Raw genomic sequence first — 21500 nt, 5'->3', positions numbered from 1 at the left:
AGGTCAAACTTCTAATATCAATATTCATCTGAAAAATCATCAATTTTAATCTGATTGACCCGATCTATGATCAAGATGGTCAATTTTAATCTTAATGAAATGGACAATTTGATGTAACTATGGCAACTTTTTTTGGGGGGTGGAGGTGGATTTTGCAAGTAGTGCTCTGCATGGCATCTTCCTGTTTGTTTGTTTGTGAGCATGATATTTCTGGTTATCTCCCTTTGTAAATTGCTATTTAAACATGCGACTAGCTGTGCTCGTACAATGATGTTTTTTCAGCGTTTAAGGGTTACGCGTGTGTTAGCAAGACTTTCCCTAAACGCCTTTCATATATTTGGCCCTTAGTGTTTATCTAAAACCGAGTACAAAACGTCCCTCAGACCTTTCATTGTGTAATAGGTCATCTTGTTTAAGTCATTTAAATTTTGTTTATTATTTTCACGTCATTTTGTTTCTTTTTTTGAAAGAAGAACATCAAATATGACCAGACTTTCTTCTCGATATTCAATAGAAATCGTGAGCAAGCTTTAATACCACACCTTACTACTGGCATCAGAGATTAAGTTGGGATTCTGTACCAGCAATGTTATAACTGATTGTCATTTGTGTCATGCGTATTGATTATGCAAAATGTTAGATATTTCATGTCATGGCAAGAAGGAAATCACAAAACAATATTTATCCATGCCAAACAAACAACTTTCCATCTTTGACAACAAGCAGATATGAAAAGAATCCATCCTAAATTGATTTTCTCGACTATGTATACAAAAACTAGAGGTTCCAGGGAACCTGAACAAAACTGGTCTATGGTTAGAATATGCATAATAGAAGCACAAACTATATAGTTTATATGTGCTAAAAAATATATGACAAAAATTGATTTTTCAATATGGCCGTCCTGCCGCGCCCATTTTTGGGCGTGTAACGCCCAAATGCAATCCCAAATTAGTTTATGTCTTAAAGATGCTGCATAACAAGTTTCATCAAATTTCATCAATATTTGTGTCTTTCAGAGCGTAGACGTCAAATTGTTTACAGACGACAGACAGACAGACAGACAGACGGACGATGGACACTGGGTGTCGACAAAAACTCAGCTGGACATAGTCCAGTTGAGTTTTTTAAAAGTACAACTACAAAACCACACCACCACAACCACCACCCTGAAAAATTTGGTTGGTATGCGGCAAATGTCAATTATATTGTCTCACCGACAGCACAAATACGTTTAATTACAGCTAGAACAGCGCTCGGTAGAACACATAGCTCGGATCTGGATCTGGACCTGAACAAAAATCGAATCGGCTTGTTCTGGACACCTACCCAACTCATTGACCTAGTTTTGTCACAACTCGTCAATAACTTTATGGTATATCGTGCTATTTATCGTTTTACACTCAATGGTGTCGATTAATTTACAAAATTTAAAACATCTCTTATGCAGAGCAGGTTTGGATCTTCATGAAAATCAAATCGATTCCTCTCTGTCACACATCCTGTTCGTCCGAATCGTCCATAACTTTTTGAGATATTGTGCTACATATTATTATTGGCCCGAACTCAAAATGGTGAAGAATCACTTGTAAATTCTAGTATCCAGATCTGGATCTTCACCAAAATCTAATGAATTTGTCCTCACATACCAAACCTTTCGACCAAATTTCGTACGAATCCGTCCACAACTCTTTGAGATATCCTGCTCACAGACAGACAGGGGTGAAAACATAACCTCCGTCCATCCACCTTAGGTGGTGGAGGTAATAACAATATGGTCATAATGATACAATTTTATACTGAAATTCAATCAAAAATCAAGTTGATATTAAACCCTAAGATTTGAGTGAGTGAAATCCTCATTAATCTACTTCCTATACAAGTACATACACCACACTTCAAACAGGCAAACGTGTTCTCACCCTGATAACATTCACTTTGGGTAGGAGAGTGCAGTCTGCCAGTGTGAGATGGTTTCCATCTAGAAACGAACGTTTTGATGGACTTTCACCAGGTTCTCCGGGCAGTGGACTCGTCAGGTACAAATCAAGGATCTCCAAGGTATGCATGAGTGCCCGCTGCTGTGCTATAGCCATAGAACCGGAAAGAAAACACAAAACCAAAATGGACAATGTGAAAATGAATGTTTGACTGAAATTATCATCTCTGAAAAAATTCTCTGAAAACAGATGTGTTTCTGGGTCACTGGTCATCATCAGTGTAGAGTTTATTTACCAGAAATTGAGCTACTAACCTGTCCCTCTTAAGATTATATCTATAGATGACACATTAAATGTTGAGAGCATTGACTCTGTGCCACACCAACACTTGACTCCAAACATCATGACCAGTGGGACATCTGCCACCCGTCCATCCTGTTTGCGCATCAATTATATAGTTAAGCGGCTTTCTGAATTTCAAGCGGGAAAGCAGATATTAAAGATAAAGTGCACTTTTGGCTTAGTTGCTGTCAGTTAAAGACACAGAGACATCCATTGCACATAATCTACATAAAAGTGGCTTTTGCTTGAATTATTCAATAAATAAATCAATTAATTGAAGAATGCGTGAGCAGTACTCGTACTCTTTAAAAACTGTGTGTACAATCCAAGTCCCACTCTCCCTCCCCCCAAACTCCTTTCTCCCGGCTGAGGTACGCACAACTCGCACAGTCCCAGGTCCACCACTCTCCCAGCCGAGGGAGCGAAGCTCGACTGGCCAATTTGTATTTACGGATATTTTCATTTATGGAGTTTTGTGATTTTTTCTCCTGGAATTGTGTTTTGGAGTTACATCAGTATGTGAAATTTATACTTTCTAGCCCATCTAGAAGGCACTAAACATTTTTATCAGTGAGTGAGTGGTTATGTCATGGAGCTTTATCTATAAGATACACATCTATAAATGGATTGAGGTGTTTGCTGGAATGTTTGTACCAGCATTGCTCGCCAGGTTGGTGTTCCGAATGTATGCCGAAAATCTTGAGAAGATGTCACGACCTGCAGAGTTTGATCCTGGGTACTGCACCGCCAGCTTGGGATACCTTGAAGGAAAACAGGGTTGTGAAAGGCAGAGACATGTGTAGTTAATTTGAGTGTTTTTGAAAATGCAAAATAAAAACGAAAGGTAATTTTTTTTATAGCAGGGCTGTTTGGGGGGTGGGGGGGGGGGGGGGGAATATAGATATGATAAATAAATAAACTAAAACAATTAAAATATAATAGATATTTAAAATAGGAGAGAACAGAAAGGAGAAATGTGAAGGGGAGAGAGAGAGAGAGAGAGAGAGAGAGAGAGAGAGAGAGAGGAGGAAAATGAGGAGGAAAGATATATATAAAATAAAAGTGGAAAAACAGAGTGGGGAAAAAGATTTTTCACGACAGCGGATCTAACTTTCCACCATCAACTTTTCCATCCTCACCAAAGAATCATGCACTTAAATCTATCTGGAAATGGGAGAATGCCATCAAACAGGGGACGAAGGCACTCCAGTGGTAGAGTGGCGACAATATTCAATATCTACCCGACATAATCAAGGATACCCATCACATCAACCTGGACTTATTCAATCTCTTCCCCACATAATCAAGGATACCCATCACGTAAACCTGGACTTATTCAATATCTTCCCAACATAATCAAGGATACCCATCACATCAACCTGGACTTATTCAATCTCTTCCCAACATAATAAAGGATACCCATCACATAAACCTGGACTTACTCAATCTCTTCCCCACATAATCAAGGATACCCATCACGTAAACCTGGACTTATTCAATATATACCCGACATAATCAAGGATACCCATCACATAAACCTGGACTTACTCAATCTCTTCCCCACATAATCAAGGATACCCATCACGCACCCAGGATCTTATTCAATCTCTTCCCAACATCATCAAGGATACCCATCATGTAAACCTGGACTTATTCAATATCTACCCGACATAATCAAGGATACCCATCACGTAAACCTGGACTTATTCAATATCTACCCGACATAATCAAGGATACCCATCACATAAACCTGGACTTACTCAATCTCTTCCCCACATAATCAAGGATACCCATCACGCACCCAGGATCTTATTCAATCTCTTCCCAACATCATCAAGGATACTCATCACGCACCCAGGCTCTGATTCAATCCTCTGCCCTACATAATGAAGGCTACCCATCACGTAAACCTGGACTTATTCAATCTCTACCCTACATAATCAAGGATACCCATCACGCACCCAGGATCTTATTCAATCTCTACCCTACATAATCAAGGATACTCATCATGTACCCAGGATCTTATTCAATCTCTACCCTACATAATGAAGGATACCCATCACGTACCCAGGATCTTATTCAATCTCTACCCTACATAATCAAGGATACACATCATGCACCCAGGATCTTATTCAATCGCTTCCCTACATCATGAAGGATACCCATCACGTCCCCAGGATCTTATTCAATCTTTACCCTACATAATCAAGGATACCCATCACGCACCCAGGAACTTATTCAATCTCTACCTTACATAATGAAGGATACACATCACGTACCCAGGATCTTATTCAATCTCTTCCCTACATAATCAAGGATACCCATCATGCACCCAGGATCTTATTCAATCTCTACCCTACATAATGAAGGATACCCATCATGTACCCAGGATCTTATTCAATCTCTACCCTACATAATGAAGGATACCCATCACGTACCCAGGATCTTATTCAATCTCTACCCTACATAATCAAGGATACCCATCATGCACCCAGGATCTTATTCAATCGCTTCCCTACATCATGAAGGATACCCATCACGTCCCCAGGATCTTATTCAATCTTTACCCTACATAATCAAGGATACCCATCACGCACCCAGGATCTTATTCAATCTCTACCCTACATAATGAAGGATACACATCACGTACCCAGGATCTTATTCAATCTCTTCCCTACATAATCAAGGATACCCATCATGCACCCAGGACCTTATTCAATCTCTACCCTACATAATGAAGGATACCCATCATGTACCCAGGATCTTATTCAATCTCTCCCCTACATAATGAAGGATACCCATCACGCACCCAGGATCTTATTCAATTTCTACCCAACATATTCAAGGATACCCACCATGCACCCAGGATCTTATTCAATATGTAACCTCCATATTGCTTTCATTGCAAAAATAAATTTTGAGTGCTTTATCATTCAGAAACCGTTGTGGCCTGTTTCAAGTTCCATTGCATTGCTGCACGGACCGAACAGCAAGAAAAAGGCAAGCCACAAAGTATACCAAAACAACAACCACAAAGGTTTATCTCTCGAGTTCTTTAAAAGTGAAATTCAAGTGGGAAATTGGTGAATTAAATTCAAATATTTATCAAGCCACAGAGCTCACAAAATGTGTTCACAGCTAGAACCAACATGGCAGAGTTCCGAACATGAGGTTTGATTCGATGTTGGGCATTTTGGGGTTTTTTAAAATCGGTATCTATATATAATGAAAGCAGATCGCACAAAAAGATGAAAAAAATGTTTATTAAATAAATTTAATTAAAGAATACCAAATGCGCCCAACCAGTTCCACCAGGCATGAAAAAAGGCCTGCAACAAAATGGCGGCTTAAGACTCATGCGAGGTGACAGTAGACTGACCAAGATGGCGCACCGCAATCCTGGTAAGGATTTCTTTTGTATTTTGATGATGATCATCTCGCTGATTATCTTCAAAAGGTGTGTTTAAATTCACCCATACATCCGGTTTTCATTCCTGCACTCCCGTGGAGGTCCGTTCATATGCATGCAAAGCTTGGGGCCGCTAGGTTTCATGGTTTTGGAGTTATGGAGGAGACACACTGATACACATGCACACTTTATCTTTTATTATTATAGAGATGGTTGGGAGACAGTGGCCATAATTATATAATAATATGATCCCTGACAAAAGGAACTTCATTGCAGGAGAAGGCCATCAGCACCTGCACAAGGGTTGCCAACCGATGGCTGTTTGTCCATGCTATATCCTTTTTAAATGCTGAGCATCAAGCAAGTAAGCAACAAGTAGCATTTTCAAATCCATTGGTAAACTAGAACGCCACTCAGTAGAGCGCATATTCCCGCCGTGGGTTTAGTTGGAATAATACTGTTGTGGTTTTTAGAACCCTCCACTTTGTAAATATTGTAATATCCCTTATAAATAATCCCCTGTAAATATTCCCATTTTTGTGTAAAGGTCAGAGGTCGCACCCTAGCTCGGTCATATTGCAACACGTAGGACACCATAGGCTTCTTCTTTAGTTATCTCATTAGTGTGTGTTCTAGTTAAGGATCTGTTCCCAATAGTTGAATCTGCGTTGCATTAATCAAATAAGATAGGCCCATTTCGCTCATTATGCACTCTCTCTCTCTCTCCAAATTATCATGTGGCTGGGTTAGCAGCATTCGCTGCATTGAGCCATCATCGCTGCCTCAGCGCTGGCTCCAAACGCCATTGAACACGAGGTCAGGCTTGGAGAAGAAAGGGGCAGAGCGGCAAGAACGAGGTGTGGCCACGTCAACTCACCACCAGGGCGTGGCAGGTAAGCCCCCACCAGCCAACCAGGGCTGAGGTGAGCTCGTTAGTGGGCATAGCCCTATGAAGGCGGCTTGATTTCAATGTGCGATCATATAAGCACGAGCGCCAAGCCCTTTGACGGACTGCGCGAGGGGAGGTCATTGTGAACGAACTGCGCGGGGAGCGCTCAATTGATTGTCACTGCATTGAGCGATCTGCGCGAGGGTACCCTCTGAGATGAACGTTGGGCGAGAGAGAGTTGGCACGAAGATTATGTACGTGGCGTCCCAGTCCCTCGCATAATTATAAGGTCCAGTCGCGCGCCAACGACACGCGAAGCTGCCTGCCATTCTTTGCAGCGGATCCGGAGCCTGGACCGGACCCCATCGCCTGGAACTTTCATCCCTGCTATTCCCCATTCGTGTAAGTGTGTTTGTACTGTACTGGGCGTGTGATAAAATAAGAGTGTTTAAGGATTGCCCTGTGTATCTGCTTCTTCCTCTTCCTGTACAGTCTTACCTTTTGTTTCTTCCTTGGTTTTGTACATAATTAATAAACCTGTGTTCTTCCTTCTTATTCTTTTGGGTTTCCTCTCATCCGGTCGCTTTAGTGATTTCTCCATTGATATACATGGCACGATTTGGCCAACGCTCAGGATCGGGTTAATTTTATTGCTAACGGCTCGAGCTTCGGATTGCTAAACCACTCGGCAATCTTCCATCTTGTCCGTGGCTCGAGCAGAAGTATCGCCCTGCTTTGCGAAGAGGTTGGCAAAGGTATCTGGGAACCCGTTGACCAGTCACCCTGATCAACCTCAACCCCGCAAAGGAGCGCGATATCTTCTAGGACTCGGACGGCCAGCTTAATAGACGAGGGGATTAAACCCCCCTCGGTAAGGGGAGCGCCGTAATCCGAGATCCGCAACAATACGTTTTGTCTAACATCCCCTCTCCCCAAAACAATAAATGAAAAAGAAAGTAAGCCCTAACGGTCAGAGAATTTGTTTTGATATATCTCGGGATTAGAGGAGAAAAACATCATTTAAGAATAAGAATAAAAGCTTTAATGCAGTAAAACAGAAAAAAATATTTCCCAAAAAAATTCCTGGATCCGGAATAATATCCTGAGCTTCACCAAAAACTAATCAATTCTTCCTTATCCCAAGGGCAATCATCCCACCAACTTTCATCCAAATCCGTTCAGAACTTTTCCAGATATCTTGTTCACAAACACACAAACACACACACACACGGACGGACAGGATCGAATGCGTTACTCCCTGGCAGGAGTAATAAACCCGAAAACCGCAGAGCCAGAACCAGAATGATTTCTTTGGCCTGGGAAGGCCATGCGAGGTTCCTTCTTCTTCAGCCTCTAACAACCCTGGGTGAATATGCGATCTTTTAAAAAAAAGTTGGAATTTTGCCAAATCTGTTTTATTCGTTTGTTAATATACCTCAGCCATTGACAAATCTGGAACTAAGTCTTTATAAGTTCATCAAATACTGACACCGTGAATGAAATTCGCTGAGATAAATGTTGATATCTCTTCTGAGGTAAAAAAAAAACAGTTTTAAAGCATTATACGTATCAAACGATACATTTTATGAAACGGGGAAACCTAATACACACTTTGGTGGTTTTAAAATGACAGAATATGTCTTTATTAGAAAAGAAAAAAAAAGAACCTTGAAGACGACGCTGCTAACAAAATACACCGCTCTAATGCGTAACCACGAGTTTAAACGACATTTACAACAAATATGAAAACTATTTTCATATCACAATGTTAAATATAGAATATATAGAAGATAATGTTAAAAAAAAATGAGCCCTGTCTTCCAATGGTAAACAATCCTTCAAAAAATTCCTGGATCCGGAATAATATCCTGAGCTTCACCAAAAACTAATCAATTCTTTCTTATCCCAAGGGCAATCATCCCACCAACTTTCATCCAAATCAGTTCAGAACCTTTGCAGATATCTTGTTCACAAACACACGAACACACACACGCACACACACACACACACACACGGACACGGACACGATCGAATGCATTACTCCCTGGCGGGAGTAATAATAACATTGATATTACAATGAATAAATTCATGTTACATGTTGTGTAGTCTTTGTATCTCGACTTTGAAGTGTTATCATAACTAGGATGCTAAAGTTACGTATTGCTCAAATTACTTCATACGATGCCAGGCATGTATGACTGACTGCTGTCATATATGCTCGACATAACTGCTTCCATTGCATTGTTTATGAAAGTTGTTGCATTCTCCATAAGGGAATACACCATGGTAGCCAAACATTCAAGCAGGTATGTTACAGAGAGAGAGAGACAGAGACAGAGACAGAGACAAACAAACCTTGGAGGGCAAAGGATATCTTCAAGGAACTCTTCAATCTTGAGTGTGTCTGTTTTCACTCCACCATTGAAGGTCAGGAAAGGTGGCTGGGTACCAGGTGCTAAGTTGGCAAGATTAGCAGATTTTCTGGAAGAGTAATTAAAAAAACAGTTTTGAAATCTCTAGAGCAATTATTTATTTATTTTTTTGCTTTGTCCCCACACACATCCCTTCTTCCCTTGATGACAAATTTCAATGGGTAAAGCTCAAAACTGAATTGGTCGTTCAATAACAAAGTGGAACATTAAAGTTGAGATGTGCTCGTCATGTTCAGAAAATACACACATCCATGCTGTGAGACACACCATGCAGAAAAACACCTCACCACCACATAATTAAAAAACACCTCATCACCACGTAATTATAAATACCTCACCACCACGTAATTCAAAACACCTCACCACCACATAATTAAAAAACACCTCACCATCACGTAATTAAAAACACCTCACCACCACATAATTATAAACACCTCACCACCACGTAATTCAAAACACCTCACCACCACGTAATTATAAATACCTCACCACCACATAATTAAAAACACCTCACCACCACGTAATTTAAAACACCTCACCACCACATAATTATAAACACCTCACCACCACGTAATTAAAAACACCTCACCACCACATAATTAAAAACACCTCACCACCACATAATTATAAACACCTCACCACCACATAATTATAAACACCTCACCACCACATAATTCAAAACACCTCACCACCACGTAATTATAAATACCTCACCACCACGTAATTCAAAACACCTCACCACCATGTGATTTAAAAACACCTCACCACCATGTGATTTAAAAACACCTCACCACCACGTGATTATAAACTCCTCACCACCACATAATTCAAAACACCTCACCACCCCGTAATTATAAATACCTCACCACCACATAATTCAAAACACCTCACCACCACGTAATTCAAAACACCTCACCACCACGTAATTATAAATACCTCACCACCACATCATTAAAAACACCTCACCACCATGTAATTATAAATACCTCACCACCACGTAATTCAAAACACCTCACCACCACATAATTAAAAACACTTCACCACCACATAATTAAAAACACCTCACCACCACATAATTAAAAACACCTCACCACCACATAATTCAAAACACCTCACCACCACATAATTAAAAACACCTCACCACCACATAATTATAAACACCTCACCACCACATAATTCAAAACACCTCACCACCACGTAATTATAAATACCTCACCACCACATAATTCAAAACACCTCACCACCATGTGATTTAAAAACACCTCACCACCACGTGATTATAAACACCTCACCACCACATAATTCAAAACAACTCACCACCTCGTAATTATAAATACCTCACCACCACGTAATTCAAAACACCTCACCACCATGTGATTTAAAAACACCTCACCACCATGTGATTTAATAACACCTCACCACCACGTCATTTAAAAACACCTCACCACCACATAATTCAAAATACCTCACCACCACGTGATTCAAAACCACCACAACGTTATTAAAAACACTTCACAACCACGGAAACAAAAGTTTTAGGGCGTCGTTAAGTGAGAACACAGACACTGCCCAGATGTGTAGATATATAGACAAATGACTGTACCCGAGTTGCCGTTTTGTCATGGTTTAAACCAATCATAATTCAAACAATAATTCAAAATATTCAAAATTCAAATGTATTTGTAATATACGTGATATCACATTTTATAAACAATTGAAGTTGAAAACTTAAGTTGAAAAAAAAGATTTTCCCCCAAAAAATAAAATAATAAATCCCAGCCAATCGGTCCTCGGCTTCCTTCTCAGCCTTCCTTCCACCAAACAGAGGGAAGCTTCTTGCCCCACCCTCTACCAATCGGCGGGCTTCATCCTGCCTCGTCTCCCTATTAGTGGTGTCTCGTCCAATAGCTGCCCTCTGGGCATGTCTATTGCCTGCTTGCTCAATGTTTTATCGCCATGTTGGCGCAATGCGTGGGCGCTTCCTGCCTGCACTTCCGGTGAGTTTTATTGTGGGGGGAATTTTATTAGTGTGTGTGCTGCTATTGGGCATACCTAGTGTCTGTTGGTGTAGTGCCATAAGGGACAATGGATAAATCACAAGGTCTCACACACAGGGGAATTAGCATAATCCCTACTCGAGTGAACACGAGGCCATCCTTGTATGACCACAAATGTACGAGCTTAATCCGACATCCGGGCTAGACAAGTCCTCTACTTATGTACATCAAAATGCTTGTTCTTCTTCACAACAATCGGGAGCATGATATCGACACAGATCTACCTGATCTATATATTACTCTACCCCAAAATTCACAACAGTATTGTATTTTTAAAAGTCCATTCTCCTGCAGAAGAAAACACTTATGCCAAAACAAAAATACTGACAATAAACATAATAATACAGGATGAATTACATATAATGACCACTCAACTGCCACACGCCACAGTGTGCAACAAAATTATGATGTCACTTAAAAATACACTCTTATGGTTTAGTTTTGGAAGAATAAAGTGCACTGTGCAGAATTATAGCTTATAAACAGGGAGGAACAACTGACAATAATCGCAAAGGTCTAACTAGAGTGGCCTCAAAATGAATATCACTGGTTAGATTTCTACCTCCAGGGTGATGTCGTGGAAGTGGTTTGGGACTCAAGACCAATGACTGGAAAACAGGTTTACAAAGATCCAGACTTTATTAACTAGTTGTTCACTTCATTCAAATACTAATAACTACCGTTAACTCAATGGACCAGATAGCTCTATCCGCATAGTCCCTCTTTCTCAGCCGATGTTTCTCCGTAGCGCCGTACTCGTTGGTATTCGTTCGTTCGTCGGGCAGGGCTTCTGAGGACAAGTGCTCCTGAATCAAAGTCTGTTCTGGTTTATATCGGCACACTTGAGTTAATCCCTTCTCCGCTGAAAGGTTGCTCCGTCATCCCGCTCGCCTTACTGGCACCAACTCGCTCCCCTCCTGCTGTGAGTTATATTTGCCTTACAATAGGAGAGTGCTCTAGCCTGGGGCTGTGACCAGGTGAACAAGTCATTACTACTTTCGTGCACATTCCTGACATTAATTTCAAGTCGTTGGTTCTTCCTCGTTACCAGTTCCAATCAATGAGTTACCAGTTCTAATCAATGAGTTACATTTCCACAATTCCTTCATCTTTTTGTTTTTGTTTATATTAACCATTAATCTAAACATCAATATAAGTAAACAATCAATCACTCCATGTAAACATCAATACAAGTATAAGTAAATAATCAATCACTACAGGTAAATATCAATACAAGTATTCAAACCATAACTTTGGTAATCCACTTCCCTTAGGCATACACCGTCCTCCTGCAAGAATCACAAAACATTTCGTTGGTCATTGACGGGCTGATCACTTGTGTTTGAATCCAGGTATGAAACATTTTCTCCTAATGTCTTCGTAGCACCTGCACTACTTCGTGTAGGGTCTTGCTGTTGTAATAACTGCATGGAGTCATAGACTGACCCTGCTCTCCATGTAGCATTCTTGCCACTCTTGCTGTAGCATAGTAATTTCCTGAACAAGGCCTTTGCCCAGTTGTAGTCGACTTGCCTCCTCCCTCATTGTGAGTGGGCAGCAAGTATTGGTGTGACGTTGATTGGCCAGCAAGATGTGGAACAGGGATGCCGGATGCATCCACAATGATGTTGGGACCATGGTGTTCAGGTCATTCATGGTCCATACCAGGAGCAACCAGCAGAATCGCGCACAGCTGTTGTGACAAGGGCACAGCCGTTTGTTTGCAGCTCCATGCTGGTTCCCCGGAAGTTGGTGAAGTAATAACATATGTCCCCGCATTTCACAGAGGTTGCAGGTAAAATGTCGTTGTCCTGCAACTTCTGATGTGATGAATGTTCGAAGCCTTCAAACAAGAGTAAGTGATCGCCTTTCTTTCATATGTTGCAGTGTGATCCAGGCAAATGGTCACATAAATTTCCTTGGTGAAGGTAAGCATCCATCTCCAAGTTACACGGGAGAATGTCTTCATCATTCTTTGAGAAAGAGGGTGTATGCCGCGATTAACTTCATTTTAGCCACAAATTTTCTTTCTCGAACTTCTTCCCACTTCCGTTAGCACTCCCTTCAAAATGTGATCTCATCTTATCCTTATGCTCAGTCACATCTGAATCTGCTTTCCACACACACTGAATCAGATAGGGTACATCTTACCATGAAATCAGCATAATCATGTATGTCTTCCGACAGTTTCACATTCAACAATTTGTTGTTTTTCCTTAAAACATTTAAAAGTTATATTCATTTATATGCGTCACACAAATAATATTCAATCAGGTATGTATTTCACTACTAAACTAAGAATAGCATCCACAAATGCTTTCAGGTTAATATAGTTCAAAAATTAACTCATGCAGGTATTTTAGCACTACTCTAAGAAAATAAATTGTATATGATTACAATCACAAACGGGAATATCTAATTCCCAACAACAATTTTCCCAAACCAACAAATTAAGCATAATGTATTATTACCATAATTCCTCTCCACTTTTTCTTTTCCCTTTTTTTTTTTTCTTTTCTAACAGTGTGTCAGTCGTGGTGATATGAGTTCACTGGTCTTGTAATTGACACAACTCATAACATTGTCGTTATGCCATTATCTTAATTCTACTGTATTCATTTGCAACATCACTTGATTTAATCTTTTAATCTCAGTATTTATGTCGCCATAAAAGTCTTCCTTTTCTGGTTCCACATTTCTTTCCTCATTTGTAACTTCATGCGTTATCATCGTGTTGTTGGTTACCTTATTCAAACACACCGTCACTAAGGCTTTCAAGCAAGCCACCACTAAAACAATTAACAATATAACTACTAAACCCACAAACAAGTCTGCTACTCCTTGTATATATTCATACCTATGACATAATTATATGTCGATGACATTCAACATTATATACCAAACTAACAAGCTTCCTAAAAGGTAAATAAAGAAAATCCCTTAATATGTAACATAAATCAGATTATTTGTCTTACCCTGATCCCCCTATCTCCCGTGGTCAAACTAAATCCCCTAATCATGAGTGTAGTTGTGATACATTATCCCTCATGTTGCGCTAATATCAGTAGATAATGGTATGTCATGTAGGCAAATAAATGTCACTATCTTCCCTAATTCAAGTCGGAATATTAAATGTTGAAAATGTAATGTTTATCAATGCAAGAGGTGTTAAAATGTAATTCAAATGAATGTAAATCACGACTATCATTTATCCGCCACTGAATGTTCTGCTGGGCTGCTAGGTGCAGCCTCATTTTCTGTGGGATCGTCCATCTTAGCCCCATGTGCTTGCTTGCAATGAGAGGCATGAATCCAACTTTCTATTTTGGGTCCATATTTGTTCCTATTCTTATCAATCTCCTATGGTTTATCAATTTGTTCCAAGATACCGCAACCAAAGGTTTTAACCAAAGCTCTACCAAACTATTTCCAATGTGAACAAAAATGCCAGTGAAACAATGATTCGAAGAATTATCTTCAAGGGGTCAATAAATTTATTCTATAACCAGATCTAATTTTCCCATCCAATAGTTTGCCTTGCCACATGCCATATTATAACACTTTAATAAACCTTCGAAAAATGTTTCCCATCTCAACAAATTTCCTTTTTACAAATAGCCATGTGTAACTTACGTATTTAACTTCAATATCCTCTCAATTTGTTTGGCCTAACTGGCCGCAAAAGTGGCTGCCAGCATGCAGTACCGTTTTTTATCTACCAAGGAAGTGCTCGTCCACACAAGACCTCTACCAAAATGTTGTTTGTAAAAACAAATCTGGGATTTCTGATTACATGGATGCACTCAGGACATTTTCAGGCTGCTGTTAACAATCCACTATGATAAATTAATTCCTTTACCCACAATCAAATAATTAGTACAAATTGAGGATATTATCCCTCACATTCATTTATAGATTCATTATGTTGGATCTAAATTTTCAATAATTTCCCACTGCTGCAAGGAAGAACAATAGCTCTCATAAGTCTTAGTAATATCGTACTTAATTTACCCAGCATCGAATAATGTATTTACTATCCTTTCTCATCTGTTAACCAGTGACTTTGTTTGAACTCCAGAACTCAAAACTCACAATAGTTCAAACCAGCAAAATTTTCTTTACTATTTTCCCATATCATCTATGCCTAATACACATCCATACATACAGCACAATTTATATGCTGATAAAATTCAAGTTTATATATATAAAAATCCATGAGCAGAGTACTCTGGGAAGTCAGTGTAAGACCTCTCCCAAATTTGGCTAATTGTGTACTCCCACATTTTTATGAAGCTCATATCCATAAATAGCTTTGATTCTCATATAAATTCTATCAAAATGGAATCTCAAGATTACTCCCAATTTTTACTATCAATGAATTTACTATCAATGAATGGCTGCTCATAACTCAGCAAATCAAATTCTTTTATATTCCATCTCCCTTGACAAAAATGATAATGTTCATAATCAAATTATATTTCTATTTTATTTTATGAATTCTCTCGATATGTGATCCCATCCACATGGAACTATCTATTTTCAGACAAGGCACACTGTCGGTGTCAACAATCTTGTAAGATTGATACACAAAAACACACACACACATGCATTATGCATATTTGTTTGCGTTGGAACCATTATTTACAGATCAAGATGGGTGTCAATTTTATTTCAATTTCATAAAATTTGTCCATCAAATTTAAAATGCTAATACACAAATAGACTAAAAGTCTATTCTTAGAAAACCCCTATGATGTCACATTGAAATTACCCTTTCAGTTTCCACAATAATTTATCCAAATTTGACTACCCACCCATTTGTATGTCAGTCGACCACTGACCTATCAATCGTGCGGAACAATAGTCCGAAATTCCCACCTGATCATCATGTGACTCTTGTCACTTGGTTTGCCAAAAAAAAATTGCAAAGCAATTGTTCCAAACTTTGTAAATTTAAAATCTTGTGCCCAACATAAAAGATCCAATTTCAGCATTTGATCAATTAATTATCAATTTGCTTACAAGCAAAAGAAAAAATGAATAATTCTTGCTCCGAAAACTTTTCAGACACAAGAATCATCGACAGTTATTCATGTTTGTCCAGTAATCTAATTTGTTGAGGCCAATCGTCATTTGGGATTTGTCACAATGAAGGCCTAATCGTTGTCTGAGGTATCGGTCAGCACTGGTACCCTTGATCTTGGTTTACCCTATGAACTTGTCTTCCTTTTGGAATACGGACATCCTCTTTTCCAATGTCCCATCCGTCCACACTTGAAACACCGGTTTCTGTCGTTGCCTGGTCTGTGCACCTGTGCACTTGTATTGCTGGGCTGCATCTCTACATCCCTGAGTTGCCACTGCAATCTCTCGTTATCTCCTGAAACACGAAAAAATTCTCTGTATCGTCCTTTTTGGGGAGACAACTGGAAAACAGATGGGACAACTGTCATTTTCATTCCTAATTTCGAGGGCAGTTGTGCATTTGTCTCCTCCACTGTATCCTGTATCCTTTTTATTTTAAATTCTAGATCCGTTATCCGTTCTTGCTGTTCCCGTTGTCTGGATTCACCATCCCAAAGATGGAATGCAAGCCAGTCTACCGTTAGATTCTGTCTCTCCCTGGCTTTCAATCTTTGTCCCAATCTTTCCAATCGACTTCGCTCAAATGTACCATCTCTTGGAAACTCCTCAGCATTTCCCTTTGTCCACAAATACCAATTCTCGACCTGCCTTATAGCTTCGGCACCATAACGGTCGTACATATGATATGTACAAGTACCTTTTTGTGGAATCTCTGGTTGTCCTTGTGTATTCTTGCAGGTTCCATTTCCCATTCTGCCTTTTATCAAAGTAGCGTTGGATGTGTTGTAGCTTGTTCCTCTAAAGCTTCACTTGTACCTCCAGGAAGGATCTCTCCACCTGTTCAAACGGTGATTTCCAGAGAATCTCTCTCACCTGTGGCTTTTGCACAATCCAATCTCACAGATCAGTATTTGCAGATGAGCCAGAGGGTCAGTATGAAATGGGTGAATCCTCAGGTGTCCGCTCTGTTGAAGGGGAAATCACACAATGGTAACCGCACATATATATCTATATATAAACTCACCACCTTGCTCAATTTTCCAAGGTTGTCTTCACATTGATAATATCTCACAAAGATATCAAAACTTCTTTCTTGAGGCCGCATTTTCATCAATCAAACAATCAATATATTCAATTCAATTTATTCAGTTCAATTTATTCAATTAAATTCATTCAATTCAATTTATTCAGTTCAATTTATTCAGTTAAATTTATTCAATTAAATTTATTCAGTTTAATTCAATTATTCAATTTCAATTAATTTATCAATATTCATCAATAAATCAAATTAATCATTTTGGATGACTCCTTGCATAAGCCATTTCCCCAATGATGTCAGGACAGGTCCATCTATTGACTGAGATTGAAGATCATCGGTCGTCACCTCTAGTTCATACCTCATGTCAATTGACGAATCACTGTTCTGTCCTAGGGTCATATCTGACATATTTTCCCATTTTGTCTGGTCTCCACAAATTTTCTTTGCAACCACTAAAGGCAACTCATCCTTCATTCGTGAGACAGCCAAAATGAATGGCAGATATTAAAGTTCTTTGGGAAAAATATCTCATCATTTTTCTTTTAATAGTACCCAAAATCTCTTGGCAATATAAATTTCGTAAAACTCCTGAAATGGGACTGTCAAATTCCTTCAATCATGCTAAATTTTGAAACTCCATCACTTGTAATACCCAATTTATCCCATAGGGCTTGAAAGTTCTTTCCCAAGTTCGTGCAATCATTCTGCATCGGAACCCTATGATATCATTCATAATAATCATCATGATTTTATAATCATGGTCATATCATAATCATCTATTTGAAAAACAAACATTTCCTTTATCACCACAGCTATGTGGTATACTCAACAATAAATAAACTGTACATAGCAAAAGGCTACCTCCTGACCACTTAGTATTCCTATTGACAATAAGTCATAACAATATCGAATAATCATTAAACAATTAAAAGAAAAATCGCTTCTACTGCTCCAGCCACAGCATTCGTCATTTTGTCTGCTCATTCGCGTGACCAAAACGAAATAAAGGGAGCTCAACCATTACACGGCGCTTTTAATGGCGCATGCCATAGGAACTCAACGCAATTTCGATTCGGCCAGAAAAACGAGCAAATTTTGGAGGATGTTAACTGGAATTTGTCGTGAAAATATATACAAAATATACAAAAATATATACCCACAAAAATAAACAAACCCAAACAAACCCAAGGTCGACCATATTACACAAAATTACACCATTTCAGGTGACATGAGAAAATCGTCATGATTGCTGAAATGTTCCAGGGTTTATGCACAGCTTAAAAGAGGTATGCTTTGTGGTGTTGCCCACCTACCACATTTAATTAAATTACCACATTGAATTAAATTACACCATTTCAGCATCGTATTGATTGCTGGAATGTTCCAGGGTTTATACACACCTTAAAAGAGGTATGCTTTGTGGTGTTGCCCACCTACCACATTGAATTAAATTACCACATTTAATTAAATTACACCATTTTAGCATCGTATTGATTGCTGGAATGTTCCAGGGTTTATACACACCTTAAAAGAGGTATGCTTTGTGGTGTTGCCCACCTACCACATTGAATTAAATTACCCATAAACATTTCTTCCGTTCAACAGAACAAACATTTCCTATATCATGACATGTGCATGTCTTCAAAAAATTGTATGACCACAACAACAATGAACAGAAAGAGTGAAAGGTAAAAGTAAAACGAATTAAAACTGCGGGCAGTGACGATCCGGGGACCATACCGCTCCATCCTGATTGGACGGGTGCATGCCAGAGTCGTTAACAACGACAGTGCAGATCCGATTGTTCAAAATTTCAACTCAATTGATCGGAAAATGAACGCAGGGATGCATTTTAAAGGTTTTCAAGAAATCCACCATGGCCGCCATGTCACGTGACTTATGATGTCATAATTAATATATGCATCCAATCAAGTGACTTACGATGATTGGTCAAGGTATCAAGCTCATCTGACCAACGGTTTGGCCTGCAGGTCGACACCAAGTTCATGGTCAGAAGAGAAAAAATGTAATTAATTAAATAAGTACTTCATTAATTTCTAATAATTAAATAACTCGTGAATTCTCATCCGATTCACTTAACATTTGAGTGTTCCCAAAACGTTGCAACAACGAAAGTGAAACGTTGTAGCGACGTTGTGGAAACGTTAGCAAAACCCAACATTTGAATGTTCCCAAAACGTTGGAGCAAAACGTTGCAACAACGAAAGTGAAACGTTGTAGCGACGTTGTGGAAACGTTAGCAAAACCCAACATTTGAATGTTCCCAAAACATTGGAGCAAAACGTTGCAACAACGAAAGTGAAACGTTGTAGCGACGTCGTGGAAACGTTAGCAAAACCCAACATTTGAATGTTCCCAAAACGTTGGAGCAAAACGTTGCAACAACGAAAGTGAAACGTTGTAGCGACGTTGTGGAAACGTTAGCAAAACCCAACATTTGAATGTTCCCAAAACGTTGGAGCAAAACGTTGCAACAACGAAAGTGAAACGTTGTAGCGACGTTGTGGAAACGTTAGCAAAACCCAACTTTGAATGTTCCCAAAACGTTCCAACAACAAGTTCCAACAACAAGTTCCAACAACAAGTTCCAACAACAAGTTCCAACAACAAGTTCCAACAGCAAGTTCCAACAGCAAGTTCCAACAACAAGTTCCAACGGCATGTTCCAACAACAAGTTCCAACAACAAGTTCCAACAACAAGTTCCAACAACAAGTTCCAACAGCAAGTTCCAACAACAATTTCCAACAAGAAGTTCCAACAACAAGTTCCAACAGCAAGTTCCAACAACAAGTTCCAACAACAAGTTCCAACAACAAGTTCCAACAACAAGTTCCAACAACAAGTTCCAACGGCATGTTCCAACAACAAGTTCCAACAACAAGTTCCAACAACAAGTTCCAACAACAAGTTCCAACAACAAGTTCCAACGGCATGTTCCAACAACAAGTTCCAACAACAAGTTCCAACAACAAGTTCCAACAACAAGTTCCAACGGCATGTTCCAACAACAAGTTCCAACAACAAGTTCCAACAGCAAGTTCCAACAGCAAGTTCCAACAACAAGTTCCAACAACAAGTTCCAACAACAAGTTCCAACAACAAGTTCCAACAACAAGTTCCAACAGCAAGTTCCAACAGCAAGTTCCAACAACAAGTTCCAACAACAAGTTCCAACAACAAGTTCCAACAGCAAGTTCCAACAACAAGTTCCAACAACAAGTTCCAACAACAAGTTCCAACAACAAGTTCCAATGGCATGTTCCAACAACAAGTTCCAACAACAAGTTCCAACAACAAGTTCCAACAGCAAGTTCCAACAACAAGTTCCAACAACAAGTTCCAACAGCAAGTTCCAACAACAAGTTCCAACAACAAGTTCCAACAACAAGTTCCAACAACAAGTTCCAACAACAAGTTCCAACAACAAGTTCCAACAACAAGTTCCAACAGCAAGTTCCAACAACAAGTTCCAACAACAAGTTCCAACAACAAGTTCCAACAACAAGTTCCAACAACAAGTTCCAACGGCATGTTCCAACAACAAGTTCCAACAACAAGTTCCAACAACAAGTTCCAACAACAAGTTCCAACAACAAGTTCCAACAGCAAGTTCCAACAACAAGTTCCAACAGCAAGTTCCAACAACAAGTTCCAACAACAAGTTCCAACAACAAGTTCCAACAGCAAGTTCCAACAACAAGTTCCAACAACAAGTTCCAACAGCAAGTTCCAACAACAAGTTCCAACAACAAGTTCCAACAACAAGTTCCAACGGCATGTTCCAACAACAAGTTCCAACAAGTTCCAACAACAAGTTCCAACAACAAGTTCCAACAACAAGTTCCAACAGCAAGTTCCAACAACAAGTTCCAACAACAAGTTCCAACAGCAAGTTCCAACAACAAGTTCCAACAGCAAGTTCCAACAACAAGTTCCAACAACAAGTTCCAACAACAAGTTCCAACAACAAGTTCCAACAGCAAGTTCAAAAATCCTCAATTTTCATCCGATTCACCATTTAATTTGTTCAAAGAACGTTCATTTCGTAAAATCGACCCAACCACAACAACCCATGCTATCTGTCTGACAAATTTCATCAAAAAACAACAGCACTGGTTTTGCTTCCTGGAAGCTTCCTGCAAAACGCTTTGCTTCTCGCAAAACGTCCGCCAATGGGAACTAGAGGGAGGGGGAAGGAGCGGGAGCAAGAGACAGGTAGCCGGAATGGACATGAGGGACAATGAGGAACAGTGAGGGAGTGTCAGTATGCAATTTTCATCCAAT

At 39.4% G+C, this 21500-nt stretch overlaps 1 protein-coding gene across 1 annotated transcript in view; it reads right to left on the bottom strand.

Annotated features, from left to right (window-relative positions):
• Positions 1-1898: 1898 nt before the first annotated feature.
• LOC144889241 (chloride intracellular channel protein 4-like) overlaps positions 1899-21500 on the bottom strand; it is a 21035-nt gene continuing 1433 nt past the window's right edge. The window contains exons 3-6 of the mRNA XM_078769311.1: positions 14775-14854; positions 8936-9061; positions 2937-3043; positions 1899-2086 (exon numbers count right to left, since the gene is read on the bottom strand). Of these exons, the coding sequence (XP_078625437.1) occupies positions 1899-2086; positions 2937-3043; positions 8936-9061; positions 14775-14854 (501 nt within the window). The remainder of the gene's footprint in view (positions 2087-2936; positions 3044-8935; positions 9062-14774; positions 14855-21500) is intronic.

This window comes from Myxine glutinosa, unplaced genomic scaffold (assembly GCF_964187855.1).
Source record: "Myxine glutinosa unplaced genomic scaffold, kmMyxGlut1.1 SCAFFOLD_2048, whole genome shotgun sequence".
NCBI classification, from domain to species: Eukaryota; Metazoa; Chordata; class Myxini; order Myxiniformes; family Myxinidae; genus Myxine; species Myxine glutinosa.
This window is presented reverse-complemented; position numbering and strand designations above follow the sequence as displayed.